Source organism: Quercus suber, unplaced genomic scaffold (genome assembly GCF_002906115.3).
Source record: "Quercus suber isolate HL8 unplaced genomic scaffold, Cork oak 2.0 scaffold_195, whole genome shotgun sequence".
NCBI classification, from domain to species: Eukaryota; Viridiplantae; Streptophyta; class Magnoliopsida; order Fagales; family Fagaceae; genus Quercus; species Quercus suber.
The window spans coordinates 828,850-856,061 of record NW_027069653.1 but is presented as its reverse complement, the minus strand read 5'-3'; the positions used below and the strand labels follow the sequence as shown (position 1 = coordinate 856,061).

At 34.4% G+C, this 27,212-nt stretch overlaps 1 protein-coding gene across 3 annotated transcripts; it reads left to right on the top strand.

Annotated features, from left to right (window-relative positions):
• Positions 1-1,686: 1,686 nt before the first annotated feature.
• LOC112009742 (1,4-alpha-glucan-branching enzyme 1, chloroplastic/amyloplastic) lies at positions 1,687-27,209 on the top strand. 3 transcript variants are annotated; one of them, XM_024042066.2, is made up of 22 exons: positions 1,687-1,965; positions 2,736-2,893; positions 4,932-5,209; positions 7,517-7,615; positions 8,720-8,762; positions 12,373-12,432; positions 13,084-13,164; positions 14,038-14,154; positions 14,773-14,856; positions 15,790-15,911; positions 16,114-16,233; positions 17,781-17,910; positions 18,035-18,145; positions 18,984-19,112; positions 20,066-20,169; positions 22,181-22,325; positions 23,564-23,711; positions 23,836-23,936; positions 24,166-24,243; positions 25,450-25,605; positions 26,534-26,608; positions 26,713-27,209. In XM_024042066.2, the coding sequence occupies exons 1-22, from the start codon at positions 1,839-1,841 to the stop codon at positions 26,830-26,832; spliced, it is 2,586 nt and encodes an 861-aa protein (XP_023897834.1). In that variant the 5' UTR covers positions 1,687-1,838; the 3' UTR covers positions 26,833-27,209. The 3 variants fall into 3 exon arrangements, with proteins under 3 accessions (XP_023897834.1, XP_023897832.1, XP_023897833.1); XM_024042064.2 differs by having other exon boundaries at positions 4,908-5,209; XM_024042065.2 differs by having other exon boundaries at positions 1,688-1,965; positions 4,908-5,209; positions 26,725-27,209.
• The last annotated feature ends 3 nt before the right edge of the window (positions 27,210-27,212 follow it).

The window sequence follows — 27,212 nt, the reverse complement described above, 5'->3', positions numbered from 1 at the left end:
GCGCACCACCTAGAGTTTGTTATGCAAGTGTTGTGAAAATATTAATTTCAGTGGTAAGTTCAAATTAGAACTAATAACAGCGTACCATCTAGAGTTTGTTATGAAAGTGTTGTGAAAATATTGTGAGTGTAACACTTCTTATTTGCATAATTAATTGGTTTCCAATACAAATAGTGCATCTCAACATGTCAATCCCTAGTCAATAGGTTCCTGCAATCATATATACGGGTAGAAATTCAAAGGGAAAGGGTCTTTAGTACGCAAATATAAAACTACAAGCTAGAAATCCACGTCAAGAATAATTTGATGAAAACTTCTATCTCATACTCGCCCTAATCCTTCCCTCACAGTTCAATTACAAAACCCTTTTTTTTTTTAGAGAAAAAAGATAACACAATCAATTTGCCAAGCTAATAGTAAAATTTCCTAACCATGACAGTATTGAGTCAAGGTCTCAAGGGTTCGCTTTCACCTTTGGTGTCCTCTTAAAGCCATACTAAAAAACAGTCAAAGGTAGAGATTGTATAAGCCATATTAGTTACATGTTTTATTGATAAATATGACGGTAAAGAAAAATTTGAATCATAAATATCTTAATTAAAAACATTAAAAAGTACCTATTGAATTATAAACTCTTTGACCATATTACTTACATTTAATTGAGTATATACAATAAGCATGTAAAAGACAAATAATACTATAATAGAATCAAGTGGGGTTTACATACTTTTTAGAAAGAAAGGAAGAAAATCACATGAGTTTTGTGTATTTTTTTCCCCTAAAAGAAAGAAAGGTAAATCTAACTTGCACTAATGCTGAAAAGGTTTTTCACTAGTAACTCCAGGTTGGTTAAATTCACTAGTGAAAAGGTTTTTCAAGCAGAACGCTAGTACTACCATATTTTTTGCAACTTTTGTAATAACTTTTCACGTGACGAACAGTAAGTAATGGAAATGTGAATTCATATTATGCTAGTATCACAATATTTTTGGCATATTGCGAGCTATGACAAAAATTATTTAAAATATTGTGGCACTATTGATTAACCCTTGATAAGATTCCGAAAGCTTTTCCAAAAGCTTTTCTTTTCATCCCAATACGGCATCTACGGGCAAAAGTACCTTTTTAATTGAACTGTCACCTGATATAAAAAGAGTAGACAAGGAAAAGCAATAGGAAAAAGGGTCAAAGGGTCAAGGGAGTTTATAACTTTATATGAGTTTAGTTATAACTTTTTCTTTTGTTATGAGTGAGTTTTAGTTATAATTGGCAAAACTTTTTTTTTTTGAAAAATATAATTGGCAAAACTTAGAAGCTGTTTGGTACATAATTTTAAATATATGTTTTAATTTTTAAACAATATTATACATATTTTTACACACCTTTTTACTTAAACATATTTAAAAAAAAATTAATTTAAACAAACGGGCTCTTAGTTTTTAGGGTAGTAAAAAAAAATCTGACGGCACGTTCACAGCCTTTTGTTTCTGATCTTCAACGACGTTACTGCCCACGTGGCACTCCACGATGACGTCCCTCACCACAAACCCAAACAAATGGACGGTGGAGAATTCACAAAATTCCTTCCTTAGGTTGGTCCCACTCACACCTTTCCCCCCATGCATGTCACCACACTGTACACGTAGCACTCGCTTCTATTTGGCCTCATGTGCCCACTCACACTCACTCTCTCCCTTTCTGATATTTTGCTCTTCGGTGTTCACGCTTCTCTCGGCGCCTTAAACTCAAAAGCTCACTCTCACTCACTCTGTCTCTCTCTCTCTCGGCTGAGTCTAGATCTATATCTCTCGGTTTCCAAAGCAGAAAACCCTAGAGAAATGGTCTACACCATCTCAGGGATACGATTCCCTGCAGTTTCACCGCTCTGCAACCGCTCGCGATCGAGCTTCACAGGCAATCGCAGCTCAAAAATCTCTCTCCTGCCTACCAAGGATTCGTTTTCTCGTAAATTTTTCTCACTCTCTCTATCCTTCAATCTTTCTTTGTTTTCATCACTGGCATTGATTGTGTTCCTCTGTTTTTTTTGGCTATCTCTAAGAAATGTTTTGTACAGTTTTAATTAGAAATGGCGATCATTATTTTGTTTACTAGTTTGAAATTTGACTTACTGTTATATATAGTAATAACTAATTTAAAATTTGATTTGATAAATATATATATATATATATATAGTAATATCTAAATTTGACTTACTATTATATCTATATATGTATCGGATTTTGTGATACAAGTTTGATAAAATTGTTCAGTGTAGATTGAGGATTTTATGGTCTATGAGGGCTATGTTTGGCTTTTAGGCTCGCAATTGCTATAATCAGTGAGTGTGTGGTTTTAATTTCCCGTGCGGAGTTGGATTCTTAAAAGAGAGAGATAGAGAATTTCTGAATGGTCTAAAACAGAGATGAATATACAGGAATATTGGGGTAAAATTATTCGGCACAACGGGTCGCATTCCCATTTGGTCTAAAATTTGGCTGGATATGATTATAATTGAGCTTCTTCTTCGTGGGAAGTTTCCATTTGTATTTCCTTTTTGACTGACTAGTGACTAAAAATAGGTTTTGATAAATTTAAATTCTGAATGCACATATAGAATTAGAATGGCTCCTTTTGTTTTTAACAGTAGTTTATATTTGTGTTCAGTTGATGACTGTCCATTTGTGTTCATTTCCTTTATCATATATGTAAAGCGCTAATTTGATGACTGTTTATAGGGAAGATCTTTGCCAGAAAGTCTTCTCCCGATTCTGACTCCCCGTCTTTAACGGTTGCTGCATCTAATAAAATCCTTGTTCCTGGAAGTCAGGGAGATGGCTCTTTATCCTTGACAGATCAGCTGGACAACCCTGAAACAGTTTTGGAAGATCCCCAGGTATGAGTGTGTGCTGCCAGACGGTACATGTAAATGTGTAAATTTACTTTCGTTTACCTCTATTTTAGCAGACTTCTCAGTTTCATGTGCTTGTGGTTGTAATGTCTAATGCATACAATAGAAATAAGCGACTAACTAGCTTCCGATGCTTTGTTGAAAAGTAATCAATGCTATGTTGGGTTTCAATACAAATAAATCCAGAACTATTAGATGATTATAACAGAGAAGGACATTGCAGAAATGGCACTTATCTTATGATAAACAGCTCGTTTTGTCATGACCTTCTCTAGTTTAAATTCCAACAATTGAGTGATTGGTTTGTGCTATTTAGAAATTTAGGTCTTTATTGGATAATGGGCAGTTTTGGATTTCGGGATTTGCATTTCTTTCTTTGTTTCAGAATATGGGTAACCACCACGGTAATTGATCAATTATGATAAATTGGATCGGATTTTGCAATTTTTTCTTCTCAAGTACTTTAACGTGATATAACATCTCTTATCTCAGTGACACCAAAGGGATATAAAACATTTGGTGTCAAGTGGAAGTGCAGTGAATCAAATGATGTATGCAGCTGAGATATCCTAAAAGACTGGTAGACTTTCCTTATCTCATTGAATGAGATTTCTCAAGGATCCCATGCATTAAAGCATGCTGCCAGCATTCATCCTTAGCCAAGATCAAACTCTCCATCACAAGAATCAACAGGATCAAACTCTTGAGATGGGGACAGATTCTATAACCAGGGGTCTGATAACAGTTTTGAGATGAAAAATATAGAAAACCCTTGAGCAAGGGTTTTGGCCCAGTTAGATGAACAATAACATCTTTGGAAATTTTCTTCCTGAACAGCCATCCTTCTTGGAAACGAGTCATCTTTTTTTCAATTTGAAAATGATTGCTACATCGGTAGTGAATGAAAGGAATAAGGCAGTTAGGACAAGGGATATGGTAATGATCTGTTATGCTTGTGCAGGAAAATACAATGAAGTATAGTTTTGCAGAAAATTGGTCCATGCATATAACATTTCCTGCCTCCCTCCCCCTCCAAAAAAACAGAGGAAGAATTAATTACAGAAAAGAGGAAAATAATTTCAATCCCAATATTTTGCACATAACAATGATGTCCCAATGTTAATATTTCTGTTGAAGCAGTTATCTTTAAGCTGGTTGGAGAAAGAATGCCCTCATTGAAAACCATAGCCAACTGAGTATCAGAGGAAAAGAAAAGTGAAACCCATCTAGCATTGGATGTAATAAGATTCTTACTTACTTGGGATACTTATGATCATTAAAAAGTTTTTTTACTTATCAAAAAAAGAAAAGAAAAGATTCTTACTTATAAGAAAGAAGTAAACAGAAAGAGATGCTAGGTTCAAGGCTCTGTACATTAGCCTCTTGGAAGTAATTCGATGCTAAGCACCTTGAATTGTATGAAGGATAGAGAGCCCCTTTATTCTACCCTTGTTGGAGTTGTGAAACTAATGCACTCTATCAAACAGAATGCATCATGGTTGAGTCAGCACAAATGACGTTATTAGAGTGAGAAAGATAACTAAGATAAGGTTGGGATTTTAAGTTAAGGGAATAACAACTTAGCTTATTCTAAAATGTAATTTTCAACTCTATGGTAGCCTTGATTTATGTTCCCAGCTTTTATTTACTATTGCAAAGTTGTGGATATTAGAGAGATATTGGGGTCTAGTAATCCTATTTTAATTTGGACTGTGTGATTGGTACATATGTTTTCGGGGATTCAGTCTTGGTGTAATTACATTGGTATATGTTTTCTATGTGCACATATTTACAATATATTAACAGTGACCCAGATTAATTCAATTTATTCCAGCTCTGTATTAATTAAAATTTTACCTTTTAGTGTGATACCATATATCATCATTATCTTCCTAAATGCCTACTACACTTTCAATGCTCATAATGAAGTCAATTTGTTTGTTGACGTCTCAACCTACTTGAGTTACTTGTCTTCTTGTGTCCTGATGATTGTTTTTAGGGATTGCATGATGTGGATAATCAGACCATGGAAAATGACAAGAAGCTCAAGGATGAAGAAAACTTTGTGGAATCAATCAGGGGTTACAATGAGGTTCAGCATGAGCAAGAGTCTGCCGCTTCATCACTTGTAGGTGATGATAGTAGAGCTCAGGGAAAAAAGGCATCTGTTCCAACTGCCAAGACAATAACCATTGAAAAGGATGAAATTAGACCAAGGACCATTCCCCCACCTGGCCCTGGCTATGGAATATATGAAATAGATCCACTTCTGAATAATCATCGTGAACATCTTGACTACCGGTGAGACTCATTTTTATCTTTTCCTTTTTTTTTTTTTTGACTCAACATTTTTATCTTTTCCTAATACAACGGAATATATGAACTACTAAGTGGCCAAGGACTTAAAAAAATTTGAGGGAGCACAATTAGTTGCTTCAGGTTGTGCATGTTGGGGCTGCAATGATCATATTTGTTGATGCTTATGTGTGTTTTTTCCTGTAATATTTCAGTGGGCCTTCTTGCTGTTGTGTTGAGTGTCCGTTTGGTCAACTTATTTTTAACCTTTTTGTAAATGAGTCTGTTTGAAAAAGCTGTACCTAGAAATAAGTGAAGTTGACAAATAATATGTACTTTAAAAAAGTGCTATTTGGGAACGTGTTACCAAATGGGCGCTCAATGTGTTATCTAAATGGTGTTATTCTTCTCATGGAGTTACCAGTGTGTCTCATTCTCATTGAGTAGTAACTAATTCTGACACAGACCTGATTTAAGTTACAAAACCAAATAGGAATATATATAGTACTTGTATTATAAAGTAGTCCTCTAAGTTTATGTGCAGTCTTTATATTTCTGGTTTCATTTACAATTAACCATGGAAACTGTGATACTGTAAAGCAATACCCAGAGAAATTATTCTTAACTAGATAATCTGATTTTATTTAGGTTTTCTTTGAGAATTATCTTGACTTTGTGCTTTTATCAATGAAATCACTTGTTGAGAATGTAGGTTATGTGGTGTTGGTGTTTCTTTTGTACTAACTTAAAACAGTTCAATTGGTAAGGTGGGTTAAACAATATTAGGAGAATTTTTGAAGGACCAAATATAGATTTGTAACCAATGACCATCTGAATTGCAGCTGGAAGCTTAAGAAAAAGCGTTGTTATATTTACTAAGCACTGTCCTTGAGAAATGACCAAAGCTGTGAATGATAATTATGTTTTTATTTTTTTTTTGATGAGTAAAATTTTTTTATTAATATAAAAAATAGTCACCCAAGTATACATAGAGTATATGACTGGGGCCATACAATCAATCACACAAGTTACATAAGTCTATCAAATCAATAATTGAAAATAGAGATTGATTACGTAAAAAAGACATCCAATCCAACAAAGTTCTAAAGAAAAATAGTTTTAGCTCAGACATGGTCCTCTCCGTATCTTCAAAGCACCTGTTATTCCTCTTCCTCAAAAGACACCACATCAAGCAATGGGGGGTAGCCATCCATATAGACCCATTCTTATGATGCTCAAAACGACCTTGCCAACCAGCTAGTAACTCAACCACAAACTTCAAACAATTCTAATACCATATACCATAACTCCGAAGCAATAGGGAAATGAAGTAATAAATGATCTACGGATTCCCCGTTACATTTGCACATATGATACCAATCCATAGTCCACACATGTCTTCTTAAATTGTTGCTAGTCAAGATTTTTCCTAGGGCTGCAGTCCAAACAATGAAAGCAACTCTAGAAGGGATCTCTGGTTGACATATGCTTTTCCAAGGAAACGTCTAGACACTAGTATGAAGCAGGACCTGATAAAAACCACTAACCTAAAAACCTTCTCTTATCTGGTTCCCAATGCATCTTATTGTCCCCACTCCCCCTCACTGAGGCAACATAAATGGTATCCATGAAGTTTGACAAAGGCTCCAATTCCCAATCTTGCATAGCCCTTATAAAATTGACATCCAAGAGGAGAACTCCATCGGTAAACTTTAAAAAATCAGCTACACTCAGCCTCCTTCTCACAGCTGATCATAAACAATTCAGGAAAACATATTGCAAGAGAATTCTCCCCACACCTATGATCATGCCAAAACTTCACCTTAAATCAATCCCCGACCTAAAAGTGTGATTGATAGGTTTTGGGTTTATTCATGTCAATACAAGAGGGTTATTGTTACCAATTGCTTTTTATTGTTTTTAGTTGACTTATAGTTGTTTGATTATGACCCAGTTTGGATAGCGCGTTTCCTCGCGGTGCGTTTCCAGTTTTGCGTTTTTTCTTTTTTTTTTTTGGCCGCACTTACTGACTTTGGGGAAAAAAATTACTGTGCATGCACTGTTCATGCACTGTTCACGCAATATTTTATATTAAAAGTGGGTCCCACAATACTATTCACACATTTAAAAATTATTTTGCTACAGTATTTTCAGCAACAATCAGTTTTTATCAACTTTCAGCAACAATAAGTGCTATCCAAACGGACCCTATATTTCTTTTGTTTTCCCTTAAATTCTTGACATTATTGATTATGTCCAAATTAGTAGGTGTAAAATCCTAAAACTTTAACCTATGTATATTGTAAATTACAGTTATGGACAGTACAAAAGATTGCGTGAGGCAATTGACAAGAATGAAGGTGGTTTGGAGGTGTTTTCTCGTGGTTACGAAAAATTTGGTTTCATCCGCAGGTATTACTAGATATCCCATTTTGAAAGGTTGATTGTTTCTATGTTCTTTGTGTCTGAAAATGTTAGTTTCTCCACTGTGCACATTATTATTTGAATGCACATGTTATTAATTATCTTATAGCTTTTAGCTATGTGGGGGAAAATAAAAGAAGAAGGTATTAACTTATCAAAAAAGAAGAAGGTATTACTCTTGATCCAAATCTACAATTAATTAGAAGACGAAGCAACTATATTAATGGGGTAGAGAAACCTATCAAAAAAAAAATATTAATGGGGTAGAGAAGAACAAACAAAAATCACTTGATTTGGCTTAGTATATGTATTACAAATCTCTTTAAGGAATTAGATTTCTTTCGTTGATTATGAATACTAATTTCATTGGGAATTCGGAGTCATTTAAGCATGATTTTTTTTTTTTTGGGTTCCAATGGAGGCTCAATGGTTACACAACAGGGGGTATCCCTATCCTTCCCCTTAAACCTCTCTCACCCTTTAGCATAGGTGGAATTCGATCCCAAGTCCCTTATTCGATGACAAGAAATTCTACCAAATGAACTAATTGATGCCCATGCATGATTAGTTATTTAAATGCATCTTCCTTTTCCTTGCCACTCCCTTGGGTTTAGATAGATTAGAGTTCATCTTCTATGTTCAAGAAGATATTGTTTGAGTTAATGATTTCTTCTGCACAAAAGTGGGCCTTTGTCAAAAATATACCCATCCACTGATACCTTCTTTTCCTCTTAATTGTGTAGCATTTTTTTTTTTTGGAAAGGATTTGTGTAGCATGTTAATTTAGAGATTAGTATGCATAATCAGTTCCAGTTTAGATAGATTAGCATTCATCTTCTACCTTCAAGAAAATATTGTTAAGTTAATGATTTATTCTGCACGCAAGTGGGCCTTTGCCAGAGAATATACCCATTTATTCAATTCTGGTGTAGTATGTTGATATATAGTTTATATGCTCCTAAGTACTTCAATTCCATACATCTTCATTCTGGATAAATTATTTGTTGTGTGCTTCTTGTCAGAACCTGCTACGGTTTCTCTTAGAATCAAGTTTATTTAAGTTGCTGATTATCATCTTGATTGGTTTTACAGTGACACAGGTATAACTTACCGAGAATGGGCACCTGGAGCTAAGGTTTGTCTTACCTCATTTCTGTTTTGTCGAAAATCCACTTTACTATTACTATTACTATTACTAATACAATTATTAGTACTATCATTTTATTTATTTTTAGTTAGTAGTATTCATTTTGGGGGTTGAAGTTGAAGGGGGATTTTGATACACAGTCCTTTTATGGTGCTTTGAGGGGATCTAGCTCTAATACTTTTCTATGGAAAAGTATTTGGGGTGTGAAGGACCCACATCGAATGTCTTTCTTCTTTGGACAGCTGCATGGGGAAAGATTCTAACAGGTGATAGGTGCTGTCTTTGCCGATGTAGTGGGGAGAGTGTTGATCGCCTATTGTTGCACTGTGAGGAAGTTTCTTTGTTATGGAGTTTTGCTCCTTTGGTGTTGCCTGGGTTTTACCCAAGAAGGTTATTGATTTGTTGGCAGGATGGAGAAATTGGTTGGGAAAATACTCTTCGAATATTTGGAATTTGGTACCACATTGTGTGATGTGGGTTATTTGGAGGGAGCAGAATAGTCATATTTTTGAAGATATGGAGCTTACTGGGGGATCAACTCTTAGCTTTATTTGTAGGACCTTGTTTGATTGGTGTCATGCATGGGGTTTTACTTCTAGGGAATCCATTCCGCTGTTTTTAGATTTCCTTTCTTCCTATACATACTTTTTTTTTTTTTTGGTTTCTTTTCTGTTGTTTGTACATTTTTTTTTTGGCTACATTTTTCTAATGAAGTAGTCTTCTCTTAATTCAATTTTTCTTACCTATCAAAAAAAAGTTAGTAGTATTAGTTCTGGCTTAAGTTGGAATCGTATTTTGCTTGGTCTAAGAACTCATACAACTAAAAGGATTGGTGTAGGCAGTCCTGCATGGACACACAATCTAGTAAAACATCCTGATTCAAACTCGTTAGTGATATAAGAGATTGTTATTCAAGGTAGCAATTTAGTCACTAGGGTTGTAGGGTTTCAATGCTCGTGACTGAAATTGAAAATATAAATTAACTAATAGCTAATGTTATGAATATTGCTATAAAAGCACGCAAAAAATTTAAATTAAAAAAAAAAGAAAAAAAAAAAAAGAGGGAAAGGCAGACAACCCAAGATACAATATTTAACTTGGTTCGGCAAATTCTATGTCTACATCTGCAGGCAATGCCAACAAAAGAATCCACTATCAACAATAAGGATTACAACTACTCCTCAAACTTTCACAAACCTATTCCAAATTTTTCACACCCTCAAAGCTGCTCTCACACTAACACACAACTGACACATGATAAAGTCTTGTCTACTAACTTTAACACACACCCATTACAAACCAGCTATGCCATCACTCTATTTATAGGGGTTATCACACCTACTTACTCTTTTTCTTGTCAATGTGAGATCCCTACTCTTCATAAGAATTATTGGCTTTGGAGATTACTACTCTCCAAAACCAATAGGGAAACCTGTAAATTTATGCATTCATGGATTGGAGTTAACAAATATAATTCTGAGCAGTGTGTCCATCCTTTTATTAGAAAAATAAAAAGAAAACTATAGTATTGAGCTCATTATTTGCATATATATATATATATATATATTATTGAGCTCATTGAATGAACTTATAAAATATCCATGGATGCAAAATTTGTGATTTAGCTTGGTGTAGGCTAAAGGTTTAATTATTATAGCAAGAAGTATTATGCTCATTTGATGCACAAATTAATAAAAAAATTATTAATAAATTAAAGAAAATATTTCAATTATATCGTTGAAATTGAACAAAATAACTTAAACTTAGTGCCAAAGCACATAATGTAAGACTGAGCTTTTATCAAAATCAAATTTTTTTTGATAATTAAAATAATTTAAAAATAAATACCGAAAATCCTTCTAAATTTTTTGAAACTTTTGGTAATTAAATTTTAATTATAATGGTATTTTAAATTTCTTAAAAAAAAAAATACTATGTTAACAATTTTTATGCAAAATACTATGCAAAATTTTGTACTTATAGTGTATTACATGATGATGTGTAATATTTACATTAAACAACATAGTACAAGCACAATGTGTAAGATCCAATTTAATTATTAAAATATAATATTATGGTAGATTATTGATACAATATAAATTGTATATTGAACTTTCTTTTATATTTCTAAGAAATTTTGAAAATAGAGTTTTAGTTGGAGAAAACTGTGTTAATAATTTTAGTGTCTTATAATGCACCATGTGGCATAAAGAAAGAAAGGGGAGAAAGTGTCCATTTAGTGGAACCGAAGCAGCAAAGCTTGTAAGACCCAACTTTTATAACATAGATTTTTTTTTTTAAATAAGTAATCAGATTTGTTATTGAAAAAGGTCACAAGCTCATGATGTTGAGGACTCTGTAACCTAAATGAATTACAAAACTTATGAAGAAAAACAAAATGAGTCCATGAAGTCTATGAATGTTACTATTTGTTACAAACGAGGTACAAATTAGCAAAGCCTCTAGCTGATTTTTGGATCTTTCCCTAGCCTCAAAAGTTCAATTATTTCTCTCCCTCCACAACAGACACGTCACCCATATAATGAAGCAAAATTCCAAATTTCTGAAGAGTGCTTCCCAAACCAATTCCACCTTCCTGATAAAAGGTCAACCAGCCTCCTTGGTAGCACCCAATAGATTCTAATCATTCTAATCACAAAGCTCCATAAATCATAAGCAACATCTCAATGGATCAACAAATGGTCTACCGTCTCCCCTCTACGTTGACACATACAACACCACCCAACTAGGGTAAATCTGTGCTTGATAAGATTATCACAAGCTAAGATCCTCTGACAGCAGTCCAGTCAAAGAAGGAAACCCTCTTAGGTGCCTTAGTACACCAAATACTCCTCCAAGGGAAAGAGTTTGGTGATGCACCTTGGATAGCTTCATAATAAGAGTCAACAGTAAAGACACCGCCACCTTTCAATTTCCATAACATCCTTTCACCCCCTGCCCTTCTAGGTATGTTGGAATATATAAGCTCCAAGAACATGTATGATTTATTTTAAACACTTAAACTAACATTTATCTAATTTTAATAACTAAAAAAGCTTATTGAAGGGCACAACCCTCGTGTGTAGGGATTACAGAAAAGGGCACCCGAGAAGGAAAAAAATTGAAATTATGTCGTAAAATTAAAAGCATTGAGAAGTCTAAGGGGGAACCTAAAGAGGCAAATGAAAGATGAATGGAAACCGAATGCAATAGGCCTTGGGGAATGGGAATACACTTTGATCTCTCCCATTTTGAGCATTTATTCTAGTGATTGGGATGAGGACCTTAAAAGTAGTCAATAAGGTTATGGGTTGTCAACACCGTTAACACAATTATCTGGTGAGGCTTGTGTAGGGTTTTATGAGTTGAGATTATCATAAATAATTTGGATAATCTTGATATGTTCTGTTTTCCCTAATTGGTTGGAAGCTCTGATCTGATTCAATGAGAGTCACTTATTTCTGATAATAATGACAATCAGCTTGAAGCACAAATTGTTTCAACTTTAAGTTGTGGTCCTTGACCATTATATTTGAAGTATTTGCTTATTGTTTTTCCCTCTTACTTACAAAGCATGACCATTAAATGCATTTTGCAGTCAGCAGCCTTGATTGGGGATTTTAACAACTGGAATCCTAGCGCTGATGTTATGACCCGGGTATGTTGCCTTTGTTTGTTTGTTTGATTTTTTTTTTTTTTTTCCCCAAGGATGAAATCTTAGCAAATTTGAAATTTTGAATAGTTGTGGAAAACAAATTAAAGATCTATAGCTCTCATCTCCCCCCCTCCTCCCCCTTCAATGCATACACAACTTTTTTGTTTCTAAATTTACTCTAGTCTTATAATAAAATTACAGATAAATTTGTTAAGAATACACAAGCAAGTACACACATCATTTGCATACTTATTCAGTATCATGTTTGTAAATTAGGGTAATGTGGAAAAAAAAAGATAAGAAAAGAGATTAATTAATATATTAACATAAACAGCTGACTCCCAATTACTTATTGAAAAAAATAAAATAAAATAAAGAAGTCACTTTCTATTATTTATATTGTATATGCTGTATTACCAAAAGAGAAAACCACGCCTTCATTTTGACTGTATACATGTCTAGCAGATTGGATCCCCTATTAGCTTATCATGCAAGCTCTAGAATAGAAGAAAAGGCCAGTAACCATGTTTAAAATCAATTTGACTGTAATGTTTACTGGGTATGACTGGCTGTCTACTTATCCTACACTTTTGTAGTATATAGATTTCTGTTCCTGTTTGTTGTCAGAAAAATTCATTAATTGTATGCAAACAGAATGACTTTGGTGTCTGGGAGATCTTTTTGCCAAACAATGCAGACGGTTCTCCGCCAATCCCACATGGTTCTCGAGTGAAGGTAACATTCTCCCCTAATGAGTCTTCTCTGAAGGATTTTGGTGATTTGATTTTAGTTTCTGTACTTATTGCTTCGTGAACTCTTTCCCAATTGAATAAAAAAGTTGCAGTTTTCTGAAAGTGAGAATAAACATTCACCAAAACTGGTTATGAACCATGTATAAGGATAGTTTCTTAGCATACAAGTAGGTTTCCAAGGTTCTACTAACTTGTTTGTTATGTAAAATCTTACTGGATGAGACAAGGCTACTGTCTGTTAAAGGTACTCTTCATTACAATGGCCTGTGAACTTGCCATATTATCACCTATTAAAAAAACATATTTTGCAAATGTTGCCTTTTTATTATATGGCATTAATTATGATGAAAATAGAATCTAAAATTTCTACAAAAACATATGTAGAGCACTGGCATGCTTATTTTTCTTTTATAGTAAATAGTTTATAAATCGTGATATGCATGATGATAAGCTCCAAATCGTATGGAAATAATTTGAAGTTTCAGAACCAGGGAAGAAGAAATAGCTTGATTCTTTACTGAGAGCCTCCCTTAATACGTCTTCATTACTTTTTAACTCCTAAGATAAATGACTATTGGGCATCCCATTTTACTGGTCCACCACCTTTAAGATAGCCTTGCCATTCTTTTCACTACAACTCCAAAATGGCATAAGCATTTCTTTTGGCAGCGTCCAACTTTTCACAAAACCTAGCTGGAAAATACTAATCACCTTAGTAACTCAATACCATATTGGAGATGCCTAAGAAGGTGAAGGCAAAATAGGAGATACATAGTTGGGTTGTTAGGGATTGGCTGAATAATTTTCTTTTTATATGTGACTGCTGTCAAATAACTCTCTCAATCATGAACTGTAGATCCGAATGGATACTCCATCTGGCATTAAGGACTCCATTCCTGCTTGGATCAAATTCTCTGTACAGGCTCCAGCTGAAATTCCTTATAATGGCATATACTATGATCCGCCCGAAGAGGTATGGTTCTGCAGTGTTTTTGTCCTTCTTTGGCTTGAGTAATAATGAAAATTCAATATTTCTAATTACAAAGTGCTCATCATATTTTCAGCCTCTTGATTGAATAAAACATTTTACCTTTGAAACAAAAATGACAATATCAAGGAATCCAAGGTAGAACAAAGAGTCAAAGACAGTAGTAACATCTGAATTTGAAATGGTCTGCAATAATTTAGGAATTATTGAATAAGATTCCAGAATGTTGAAACAAAATAGGTCCTATCAGAAAATTGAAATCCAATATGATTTTCAGTACTTGCCTAATTCAAAACTCATCAATTTACTTGACTAATTTATTGATTGGTAAGTTACACATGCACCTAATGGGTCTTGAACCTATGTTCTCAGCCTCCACCTAGAACTTTATAAGGGGAGGAGGTGCTAGTTGATCTAGAGTTCATTGACATCAACTTGCTTGCCTCTTACGCTGTGCTATAATTGTTCATGGATGAATGGTTGTATTAATATCACCAAAATTTATATATGGTATACTTAGTTGATTTGCTTTCCGGACTTGATCATGTTTCTATAACTATGACATTTTTTGTTTTAATGATGCTCTTTGTTCACTTGTTACAGGAAAAGTATGTATTTAAACATCCTCAGCCGAAAAGACCTAAATCACTTAGGATATATGAAGCGCACGTCGGAATGAGTAGTACGGTGTGCATCTCCCCCTTCTCTCTTGAATGCAATAACTTGTTATTAACAGTTCAATCTGCCAACTTTTTTTATGATGCTCTTGCATTTAAAACTTTATATATTCCAAAGTATTTTGGAAAAATCTAAAGAAACTAATAGAAGCTAATAACATAGTATCTGAGAGCTATCTATTTCTCTTATGTCCAAAGCTCATATGCAGCTGACCTGAATTACATGATTGACCATTTTGATAACTAATAATGAATCTTCCCTATCCTCTGGAGGAAAATTTGTTTACTGTTAATTATTAATTTTGATCATTGAAGGAAGTTCTTAGTCCAATGTACAGAGCGAACGAATTAGGACCTATGATCAAAGCTATAAATGCTGCTCCATGGCACTTTTGCTACATAAAAAATTATCATCCATGTTTCTGGGTATTATGCATCTTGAAATTTTAGAGCTTTATTTCCACAAATACTCTTATTACTTCATGTTAAACAGGTCTCCAAGCAATTGTGTGATACTTTTTTTTTTCTCTTCTCATTCGAGACATTATGTGCCAATATATTAGCATTAGGCACCATTCCTAAAGTGGAAACACTAATTGTTATGTGCACTGATAGGCTAACATCAATGCACCAACCTTTTCAGTTTTCCTTCATATGAGCAAAATTATTAGAAGAAAAATTCAAATATTCTCTGGTAAGTCTTCCATTGGAATATAACCAATATATGAGATCTTTAATGATGTTAACCGTGTTTAGCATTGTTTTTGTTAAGCAGTCATATTTATTGTAAATAGTAACGTTCAAGGAACCACTTTAAGGAAAATTGTGACATGACCCCTCTCACACTTCTTCCTCTTTCTGCCATTTAGTTCAAAGGTTTTTTTTACTATTTATAAAAATTATTTTTACTGAACCTCAAAATGTTATTAACTGTGAAATGTAGGAGCCAAAAATCAACACATATGCCAACTTCAGAGACGATGTGCTGCCGCGCATTAAAAAACTTGGTTATAATGCGGTTCAGATCATGGCTATTCAAGAGCATTCATATTATGCTAGCTTCGGGTAATACTTTTGAAGTGTCACATGTACTCGGTTTGTTGTTTGTTTGTTGTACGGCTTATACTTTCAATAAAATACTTCAGATGGGTAGACAAGGCAGTATTCATCTAGAATGTGATGTTTTTAGTGAATTGATTGCTCTTTATTAGTTATTACTGGAAAAACTTTTGATAGATATACTTGAATTTTCTTTCATGTGCTGCAGGTACCACGTCACAAATTTTTTTGCACCTAGCAGCCGTTGTGGAACTCCAGACGATCTTAAGTCTCTGATAGATAAAGCCCATGAGCTAGGTCTGCTTGTTCTCATGGATATTGTTCATAGGTAATGTTGGATTAATGGGATATAGTTTTTTCAGGAACCTTGTTATGGTATTGTGTTTTGATGAGTTATGTGTTTTTATGGTGGATGAAAAATCATATTGCTACATGTAGACCAATTTGAAAAAGAATGTGTACATATGCGCTTTTCCAAATATATTAATGTCTTTCTGTATGTGTAATAGTCTCAAATTATTATCTAAAAAGCTTGAATCTTCTAGATGCTAATCAATACCAATTATAATTTTGCAGTTCTCTCAGAATACTATCAAGTTGCAACCATCTAGACAATGAAATTCCTTTTGTTTTTGTTTTTGCTTTTTCTTTTTGGGGGATAAACTAGTCACTAAAGTCTTTTAACGGAGGATATTCTCTTAGATAGAGCCAAATGGTGAATAATTTTGACCACCATAAGTTGGGATTGGAGGACTTGTTTCGCTGAACCCTGGTAGTTTGGATTGAAGATCTTATTGAGTTGGGTTGTCAATTCAGTTCTTTGAGTGAACTTGAAACTGTCAAGAATGATTTGAGGGTGAAACCACACACCGCTTAGGTGCTACTGTGTCATTTATGCATTTGTTATTGTTATTGTTTTAATAATTCCAATCATCTTAAATTGTTTTAGCCATTTTTAATAAGAGTATTTTTATTGTTGATCACTGAGAGTATGCAGATGTCAAGTTTCCCTATTTTGTACATATTCAATTCCTGACAGACATCGATGCTGAATGCATCAAAACCAGGCAATTTAATATAATTTGTCCTCTCGGGTGCTTTTCATTCTGGGTTGGACTTTATTTCTTTTCCTTCTAAGTTGTTAAAAGATGCTTAGTTCTTGATGGCATGCAGTGTTAACAATGTTCTCTTCAGTTTCCTTTTGTCTAAGCGCTCATCATTATAAACATCTATAAGGGGGAAGAGAAAAGTGTAGGAAAGGGTAGTATGGGAAAGTTAGATAACAAATGCTCCTCCTTCCTAAAAAAAAAAAAAAAAGAAGAAGATTATGGATATATATAATTAGACAAGAAAAAAGGGAATCAAGAAATTCATTACCGACAGAGAAAGTAACTTTTAGTGATCTATACCAAATGATTTGTGAAAGGAAGCCAAGTTTCCAGTGGTTGAGCTAGTCTTGGTCATATGTGAGTTCATCTAATTCATACTCAGAATGTCTTCCATAATAGGTCATATACAGGTGTGTAGTCTTATAGATACTCACAAATGTTTTCTTGCTCTCCCTCCCCACCTTCTCCCTCTTGATGCAAGCAATGGGAATTAGCAAACATTAATTCCTGTTGCACACAGTGTACGTACACACTGCGAGCAACAATCACTACTCTTTAGTGAAAATAGCTTTCAAGTACACAGTTTAGTTTTTTTCATTTGGAGTAGTTGGTAAGTTTGATGTGCAACCATACTCTGATACTGTAGGTTTCGCATTGTTCTGTGCTATTAATGACAGTCGACATTATGTTTGCCACTTGTAATAAATTTGTGCATTTGATTATACTTGTCTTCTTATGTCTGACTCTGCATATTTAACAAATCCAGCCATGCATCAAATAATGTGTTAGATGGACTGAACTTGTTCGATGGAACTGATAGTCATTATTTCCACTCTGGGTCACGTGGATATCATTGGATGTGGGATTCTCGCCTCTTCAATTATGGAAGCTGGGAAGTATGTGCTATTTTTTTTAACTCAGAAAAAAAGTGTGTGCATATATATGGTGATGAATTTTGTCTTTATATTTTTTTCTTTAACCAATAGTTAACAGGAATTAATTCTTATTTTTTTATATTAGGTACTAAGGTTTCTTCTCTCAAACGCGAGATGGTGGCTTGAAGAATACAAATTTGATGGGTTCAGATTTGATGGTGTGACATCAATGATGTACACTCACCATGGACTGCAGGTATTTTATCATTTGTAATTGGGAACATAACTTTGTGTTTCTCAATGTGGTATGATGAGTTGGTTACATGCTTTAAGGATAATTATCAGGTTTGGGAAATCGTGGCTTACTAGAAGGGCAATAGGCTACATATGGGATTAAAAATAATTTGTAATGGTAGCTATTTGTATATTTTAAAATGTGAAACGACCTACTTACAGGCACTCCTAAAATTTGGGTATATTTTCAGATGTTGATAGATTCTATAATACTAGTTGTGAGGCAGAACGGAAAACAAAGTAGGCTAGATATCAGGATACTAAGAAGCTCCGATGCTAATTGATGCAGAACGGAAATGCAATAAGGGTTAGATCTTGTTCTAGCTTAACGAAACCCTTAAATCCATAAGGGGGCTCATTGAATCCACGAGGAAGAACACTGGAGTCCACCAGAAATAATAAAAACCTCAATTTATTGAATGTAAATGGTTAATTTCGTTTTACATCTTGTAAGCCTTTTTAAAGTCTCCATAAGACATATTTTGCTAGTCAAAATATTCCTAAATTGATCCTAATTGATTCCCAGCCATAATAGGACTCTAATTTGACTAGGAAAGCCTTAAAAACACAAGGAAATAATAACCCTATAACTAAAATAACAAAAATTTCATAGAAATTCGAAAAAAAAAAAAAAACAGACAATAAAAATAATCTCCCATATTCTGTCCTACATCATGTTGCATGGTCTGCTATCATATAATATAGATTCTAAAATTTGTTTACATTTTGTCTCTACTTCACTTGATGTTCTACTATTGTATTGGCTGTGACAATACCTTTTGTTCCTGTTCTTTATGTAGGTAGCATTTACTGGAAATTATTCTGAGTACTTTGGATTGGCAACTGATGTAGATGCTGTGGTTTACCTGATGCTGGTCAATGATGTCATTCATGGACTTTTCCCTGAGGCTGTTAGTATTGGTGAAGATGTATGTCATCATGCTAAGCACCCTCTATATCTTCCAAGTCATTTTCTCTTCATGCAGAATGTTTAAAGCAAATCTAGTAGTTTATATCTGACTAAAACCGTCTCCTACAGGGTTAAGTTACTGCGAGCTATCTTTCACTTCTTTAGCCTTCATTTTGATTTAGCTGAAAGTTCTTTACAACAGTTAACTGTGAATACTCATCTTGTCATCTTAGTGTTGACCTTGGAATGCTTATTTTTTTCTCTCTTTTCTAGATATAAGTGATTGCTTTGAATTTTAATTTCACCATTATTTGGATTGTGTGACCCTCTGACATTTTATTGCTTGCAATAGGAGCCCAAAGGGTAGAAGTTCAGGGTGCCCTCAGGGGCACTCATATTAGAAACCGAGGAGAACTCACCCTTACTTATGTAAAAAGGGCCCCATCATTTCAACTCTTGCAAAAATGGGAACAGGAGTACATTTTATATCAGTGATTGATGACCAATTGCACCTTAGCCCAAATATTAAGGGTGGACGGAAAATTGGCATTCAAATAAAGCCATTTCTCTTTCTTATTTTAATTAAATTAGAATTCGTTCCCCTTTAAGAAGGAAATCTCGCCAAATTAATATTATTGTAACAAATGTGGGATATCAATTAAGTTCCCTTAGCGGCACACACTATAGTATGAATTGTGAATGCTACAATACTTGGGTGATTGTAGAGATCTTTTAGGACGACTTTAATAGACTATACTATTTGAATTGTGATGATGATTAAACAAACTGAATACTGCAAGGGGGGGGGGGGGGGGTGAGATCTGAAAACAAAGGAAGGACATAAATGGGGGGGGGGGGGGGGGGGGGTGTGAGATCTGAAAACAAAGGAAGGACATAAAGAGAATCTATAACCCTGAAGTCTCTTGATAATCATCTTGTTCTGCATGCACTGAAAAATTTTGTTCATTACAGGTCAGTGGAATGCCAGCATTCTGCATTCCTGTTCAAGATGGTGGTGTTGGCTTTGATTACCGCCTTCACATGGCTATTGCTGATAAATGGATAGAGCTTCTCAAGTACGTGTCCATAATAACTCCTAAAACACATGTTATCTTCCTATGAAATTCTTTTAACAAATTAAAAAACCCATTCTTCATATTCAAGCTAAGATGATACCATTTGACTACCACACAAGAATTCTTTTGCAAATGAATTTTTGAAGATTGCAATTGGCATGGAAGTAATTATTTATATGTAGATCACAAATCATGCCAAAAGAAATTGAAAAGAAAAGGTAAGAAATAGAGGCACATGGAAAATACACACCATTGTTTATTTATACATAAGACACCTAATATAGTGTCAGCCAAAGGTGAAAATTATCAGAAGAAAAAGTTTCTTAGTGTTGGAGATTTGAAGAATTCAGTAGCTTATAATGTTATCAAGTGAGATGCACTTACCAAATCTCATCACAATATTCATGGTTTGAAAAACTCACTTCTATGTGATTGTGACTTTAGATTTAATCGCACACCTCTTGACAAACACATCAGCATAGGAGTGAGTGTAATTTATTAATGGAAGCTTGTAGAAGCAATATGAATGCGAATTGGGTTTTATGAGTGTGGATGGATGGGTGAGTGTTCTTCATAAATAGAAATGAGCATAAGAGCGTCCCTGCTACATTCTAAAGAATGCTATACTTAGATGGTAAAAGGAAAGAAAGCTAAGTGACTGTAAAATCTATGATAGTACATTAAAATAAGGGTCAAGTTAGCTTGTAACCTAATCAATTTTGTGTTCACGATCATGTAATTCTGCTGTAGGTTTTCCTTATCCATGTTGCTAGTTCCTTTTGATAAATAATTAGCCTTATTACCAATTTTTTGGAGTCAAGGTTGGCTATATGTATTCTTTTCCGCCATTCTATTCTATCCAAGTCATACTCTTACTACTTCCTTAATTAATATGTTCTTTTTTACTATCTCTACAAATGTTATTTTTGGTTTTCCTCTACCTTTTTTGTTCCCTCAACTTGAAGCAACTCACTCTCTCACGTGTGCATTAATCACTCTTATTCGAACGAGACCAAATCATCTCAAGTGACTCCGTCTTCTTTTCTTCAATAGTGATCACCCCTATGACTTTAAATGAATTTCCTCATTTTGAAATGCCATCTTTTTGTGTATTTCCGCTTATCCATCTTAACATTCTCATTTTAGCTACACTCAATTTATGAAGCTTCTTAACAAACCAACATTCACTACAATAAAGTATAGCTAGTCTTATAGCAGTCTTTTATAATTTCCCTTTAACTTGATTGGTATTCTATAGTCACAAAAAAAAATCTTGACGCATTTCTCTACTTCATCCATCATGCTCTTATCTTATGATTCACATCCTCTTTAATCTCTCCATCTTTATGAATTATTGATCCAAGATTTCAAAAGCTCTCTCTCTTTGCTATCTCTTGGCCATTGAGTCTTACCACCCCGTCACCCTTATTTCTACTTTTAATAAACTTACATTTTAGGTCTTTTGTTTTAGTCCTACTTAATTGAAAAGCCTTTAGTTCGCCAAATTTCAAACTTGACATTAACTTCACCTCTAGTTTTATCCACTAAAAATTATATCATCTTCAAAAAGCATATGCTAAGGAACTTTTTCTTGAACCGATTTAGTTGGCTCATCCATCTCTAGTGCAAAGAAATATGAACTTAATGTTGATCCTTGATACAAATCTATAGTAATAGAAAACTCAGTTGTGATACTTACACTTGTTCTCACACTAATTATAGCTCTATCATTCATTTCCTTAATCAATTATTAAGTTATTGTTACTCTCAAAAATTGGTTGTCAGGTTTATTAACAATTATCTCAGGCCTTATGGAAGTAGGAGCCTTGTGCACTACGACGGCCTTTTTATAACAATAATTGCTCAACTCCAAGAGTAGCGTGCAATGCAATCCCTAGAGATACCCAAGCCTACCCGTCTTTTACCACCCAAGGAAAGGCCTAAGGCCATTGTGTAACTGTTACATATCTAACTTAAAATACTTTTTCCCCCATTCTTGGTAATTTTGTAGGAAGAAGGATGAGGATTGGAAAATGAGTGATATTATTCACACTCTCACCAACAGAAGGTGGTTAGAGAAGTGCATTTCTTATGCTGAAAGTCATGACCAAGCTCTTGTTGGTGACAAGACAATTGCATTCTGGTTGATGGACAAGGTTAGTTATTACTTATACTGTAAATAAATCTAAAAATGTACTGGTGATTTTGGTGCAATAATTTAAAAGAAAAATATTTTTTATGCTTTCGGCATGTTTGGACAGTATCTTGTTGCTAAATGAGAGCATGACCTGGTACCACTTATGTAATCCAAGAATATTATGACTTTTCTAAGATACAATTTCATGATTTTTTATTATTCATTAAAAAAACTGCACTATTGTGGGCATGGATGCTACCACAAATTATGTAAGTACTTAAAAAAATGATGTTAAAAGTAAGAACAGGATGGGATAGGAGGAATAAGTTTTGATGAGGATTCGTGGTCAAAGATTCTGTCATGGTACGTTTTAATTTTAGTAACATTTTGAGATCTGGATCGTTACAAATCTAATCACAAACTAGGAGAAGAGAAAATTGGAAAAAGGAAGGGAGAGGTTAGAAACTTAATAGAACATCTGTAGTGGAACCTACTATGTACGCAAATGTTAATGATTTGTGATCTCATGACCCAAACTTATGTTGTAATAGCGGAAGCTCTATTATCAAATTGTTGTAGGAAAATGCCTTCAGATAGCACTCCCACACAAGATTGATTGTGAAAATATTATGAGCTTTAGAAAGATCTCAAAAAATAATAATAGGAACAAAGATAAAATGGAAAGAAAATACACACACACACACACGAGAGAACATCAAAATTTTAAGTGGTTCGGCTTCTAGTGTGCGTCCATGGGCAGGAACTAAGAGAAATTTTACTAACAAATGTGGAGAATACAAATGGTGTAATGGAACTTTCACTACACCCAGACCCCAATACACCCAATGCTACTCTCTCTCAGAAATACAAAATTAACTAAGAGAAGTTTTTTTCTTCCTCTGCAATTGCCACACCACCACTCTCTCTTGCTCACTTCTCTGAATAACAAGCTCCATATTTATTTTTTCTAATAAGTAATGAAGCAATTTTATTAGACAAAAAGTACATGATAATGAACACAGGACATAAGATGCAAAGAAATCATACAGAGTCTAAGAGGAGCTAGGAAAACAAAAAGGGATGAACAATCGGTGGAACCCAGCTCCTGGATCAATCAAAGAGTTCCATATATAGAATGCAATTCTGTTTTACAGCATTTTTGAAGAAATTTGTGTCACAAACACAAGCTTATGAGATTAGACTCGTGAGATCTGTATTGTTAGAGTTTTTCATCTTATATTCTAATCCCTCTTTCAGGATATGTATGACTTCATGGCTTTAGACAGACCATCAACTCCCCTTGTTGATCGTGGAATAGCATTACACAAAATGATCAGGCTAATTACTATGGGATTGGGTGGAGAGGGTTATTTGAATTTCATGGGAAATGAATTTGGACATCCTGGTGAGTATAGGGCAATTTGTTTGTATTTTCCTCAGTTTATGATTTTAATTGAGATTGTTTGATTTCATGGTTCTCAAAACATGTAGATCTGATGTTTTTTTTTTGTTTTTTTTGTTGGTGACAGAGTGGATTGATTTTCCAAGGGGTGATCAACATCTTCCTGATGGCAGAATAATTCCTGGGAACAATAACAGTTACGATAAATGCAGGCGTAGATTTGATCTTGTAAGTTTCTTTCTAAAGTGTGATTATCACTGGTTTCCGTTATCCGCTAAGCACCAATTTTTAGGTTAATTGCAATGTATCCAGGTCACACTAACATTCCACTGCAAACTAATTGCACGTATTCATTACAAAAAATGTACATCCTTTTTTAAATTTCTGAGATTATTTGTTCTATGGACATTTTATAATCTGAAATCTATTATGTCTGCACTCATTTAAATACACCCAGGGAGATGCAGAATATCTAAGATATCATGGAATGCAAGAATTTGACCGGGCAATGCAGCATATAGAAGAAACTTATGGTGTAAGTTTTTTCTTTGCTGAAATATAAAGATCTGTTTCATTTCAGTTGCCAAGGCCCTGATTGTCTGTTTGAGTCTAGGTATTTTGCCTGTGTTGATTTCTACATTAGGTATGCTTGTGTAACACTACAAATGTTTTGTGAGAAATTCAAAGCCCAAGATGATGTCTCATACAGATCTCTATGGGGGGTTGTTACTAATTTTTGTACTTGCTCTTTTATTTTCCAAATATTTCTTCGACTAAGAGAAGAAAAGACAGGGCTTACAGGAAAAGGAGGAGGATAAGAAGACGAAAAGAACAGTATACAATCAAATAATAAAAGTGTTCTAATCCCATTTGGAAGGATATCACTTGGAATCGAAATAGTTCTTTCATTCTTATTCTAGTAATTTTGGATTCAATTAAATCTAATCAGGTTCCAAAAAAACAAAAAACCTTTTTTATTGATTGTTACAACCAAAAGAGGGGGAAGGGAGGGCAGAGAGAGAATAGAAATTTCTTTTTTATTGAATTATTTCATACTTTACAATTCCTCTATATTCTGTTTTAAATCTTGGTTTGAAAAAAAAAAAAAAAAGTCTCAAAACTCTAACAAATACCAAAACAAAGGCCAATGGAGCTTTACTCATCCCTGCAAGAACAGGATCGAAGGTAAGGCCATGGATTCAATATCCAAACTAAAAAGGCTATGGTCTTTGTTGATTCTCTGTTCGGATGGGCTTTAAGATTTCGCATGGTCCACTGAATGATGAAAACAGAGAGGACAGGACCAGAGGAGAGAAAGAGGGTGTATAGATCCTCTTGGTTCCTGAAATTTGTGATGCAGTAAATAGTTTAGGGCTTTTAGTATTAATTCCATTCCCTCTTAAATCTTCATCAAGGTGATTTATTCATAAATCTATATTTTTGCTTTGCCCTCTGCAAATCACATTTTACATATCTAAAGGAGTCTTTCACCCAAATCTGGTGATTAAAGACTTCTACTGGGGCAAAAGTTCTTCCTAGGAGATATTAGTAATAGCTTCATTTTGTCATTCTTGATACATAGATCTTGATGACTGTTGATTTTGCTAAGTAATTGGCTATTTGTGGATTCTGGGTTTTGAATTAAATTTCATCATTATTTGAAATTGATGTAACTGCAGACTTATTCTACTTTTAGAATGGAAAATGATTCGGTGGTTTTAAATGTTAAATGTTGACGCAGTTCATGACTTCTGAGCACCAATATGTATCTCGCAAGGACGAAGGAGACAAGGTTATTGTCTTTGAAAGGGGGAACCTTGTCTTTGTCTTTAATTTTCATTGGACCAACAGCTACTCAGACTACAAAGTGGGCTGCTTCAAGCCAGGAAAATATAAGGTACAGAGACTTTTTTTGCAAGTGAAGAGACTTCCTCTTTTTTGGTTGGTAACATAGCAGACTGGGTCGCTAAATATACTTGGTCATTCTGCCTTTTCATATGTACTTTTCTAGGATTGACTTTTTAATTATTATCTATATTGCATTTTGTTACTGGTAATTCTTTCTCAGGCACAAAATTTGATTTAAAAAGTAATATCAAAACGTTTGAGTGAGATTGATTGCCCTATAACCTAATAGTATAAAAGCAAGAAGGGTATCAAGCTGTGATCTGTTCAAGATTTTCATCAATTGTATACCCTGTCCAGTGGTCACTGACTATTTTTGAGCTGCATCTGGAGTTTTAAATTTTGTCAATTCTGTGTCCAAACTTTTGGCTTCCATATGAAGGGTAATTTTAGGTAATATCTGCCAGATTAAGGGAACCAGATACCTTTCCTGTGGTCACCAGCTTTGAATTTTTTTTTGGAAGCTGCATTTTTCAGCACCAAAGATCTTGGTTACGTTCTAAATTATGAAATACTGTGCAAATACTTCAAGAAAAGGATCATGCGCATTAAAGTGCAATGCATGGCTTTTGATCATATTAGATGCTGTTGCTAACTAATGCTTTCACCTGGCTTTACATAAATTTAAGAGATGAATCAGTTTGTTCAATTTCGCTAGAGTTTTGCTAATCTAAAGGATGTATAGCCTTTTGATGTGCTGGTTTGTGCATGATTGGAAATATTGTGAGCCATTTTTGGTGGACAATTTAACTTTGTAAAATCACACGCATGTAGAAACAGATCTCATTTTTGTCCAATACCTGTGTTGATCCTGGCTTATTTGATTTTTTTGTAGACCAATTCAAGTTTGCTGTTTCCTTTTCAAGTTATGTATGATTACTTTTGTTCACCAAAAAAAAAAACATTGTCCCTTCTCGCAGATTGTTTTGGATTCAGACGATGCGATATTTGGAGGCTTCAATAGGATTGATCACCGTGCTGAGTACTTCAGCTTTGTAAGAACTTTCTCAAGATAACTTTAGTTTTTGGCCGTTTTCCTCTTTTATTTCTTCCTCTCATTTTTCCCCCCTGCATTGAACGAAGGTTTAATCTTTTATAGTCTCGTGAGCAGGATGGATGGTATGATAAGCGGCCTCGTTCTTTCTTAGTATATGCACCTTGTAGAACAGCAGTGGTCTATGCTTTAGTGGAGGATGAACTGGAACCTGTTAAACACTGATCCAATTCTTACAACGGTTCTCCTAATGTGACCATGATTTAGTCTTGCTGCCCTCATGGAGGAAATATTTAATGGTCACTATATGCAGTTCCATCCTTGTAAATTTTACATTGCCAACAACCCCAAGATGGGATGATCGAGGAGAAAAGTACATACGTAAAGGCACAACATATGCACAAAATTACATTTCCATGCGGCGCACGGGACCAGTCCTTTGTGAGCAGATCTGTGGCATTCTGTATATGTTTCAGTTGTAACTTGCAAGCTAAATTATGTTCAGCGCTGTGGATTTCAGCTAAGACATTTTAGATGTATAGCACGCAATGCGTTGTAATGCTCTAATGCATCCATCTAATAAAAATCAAGATATGGGGCTATAC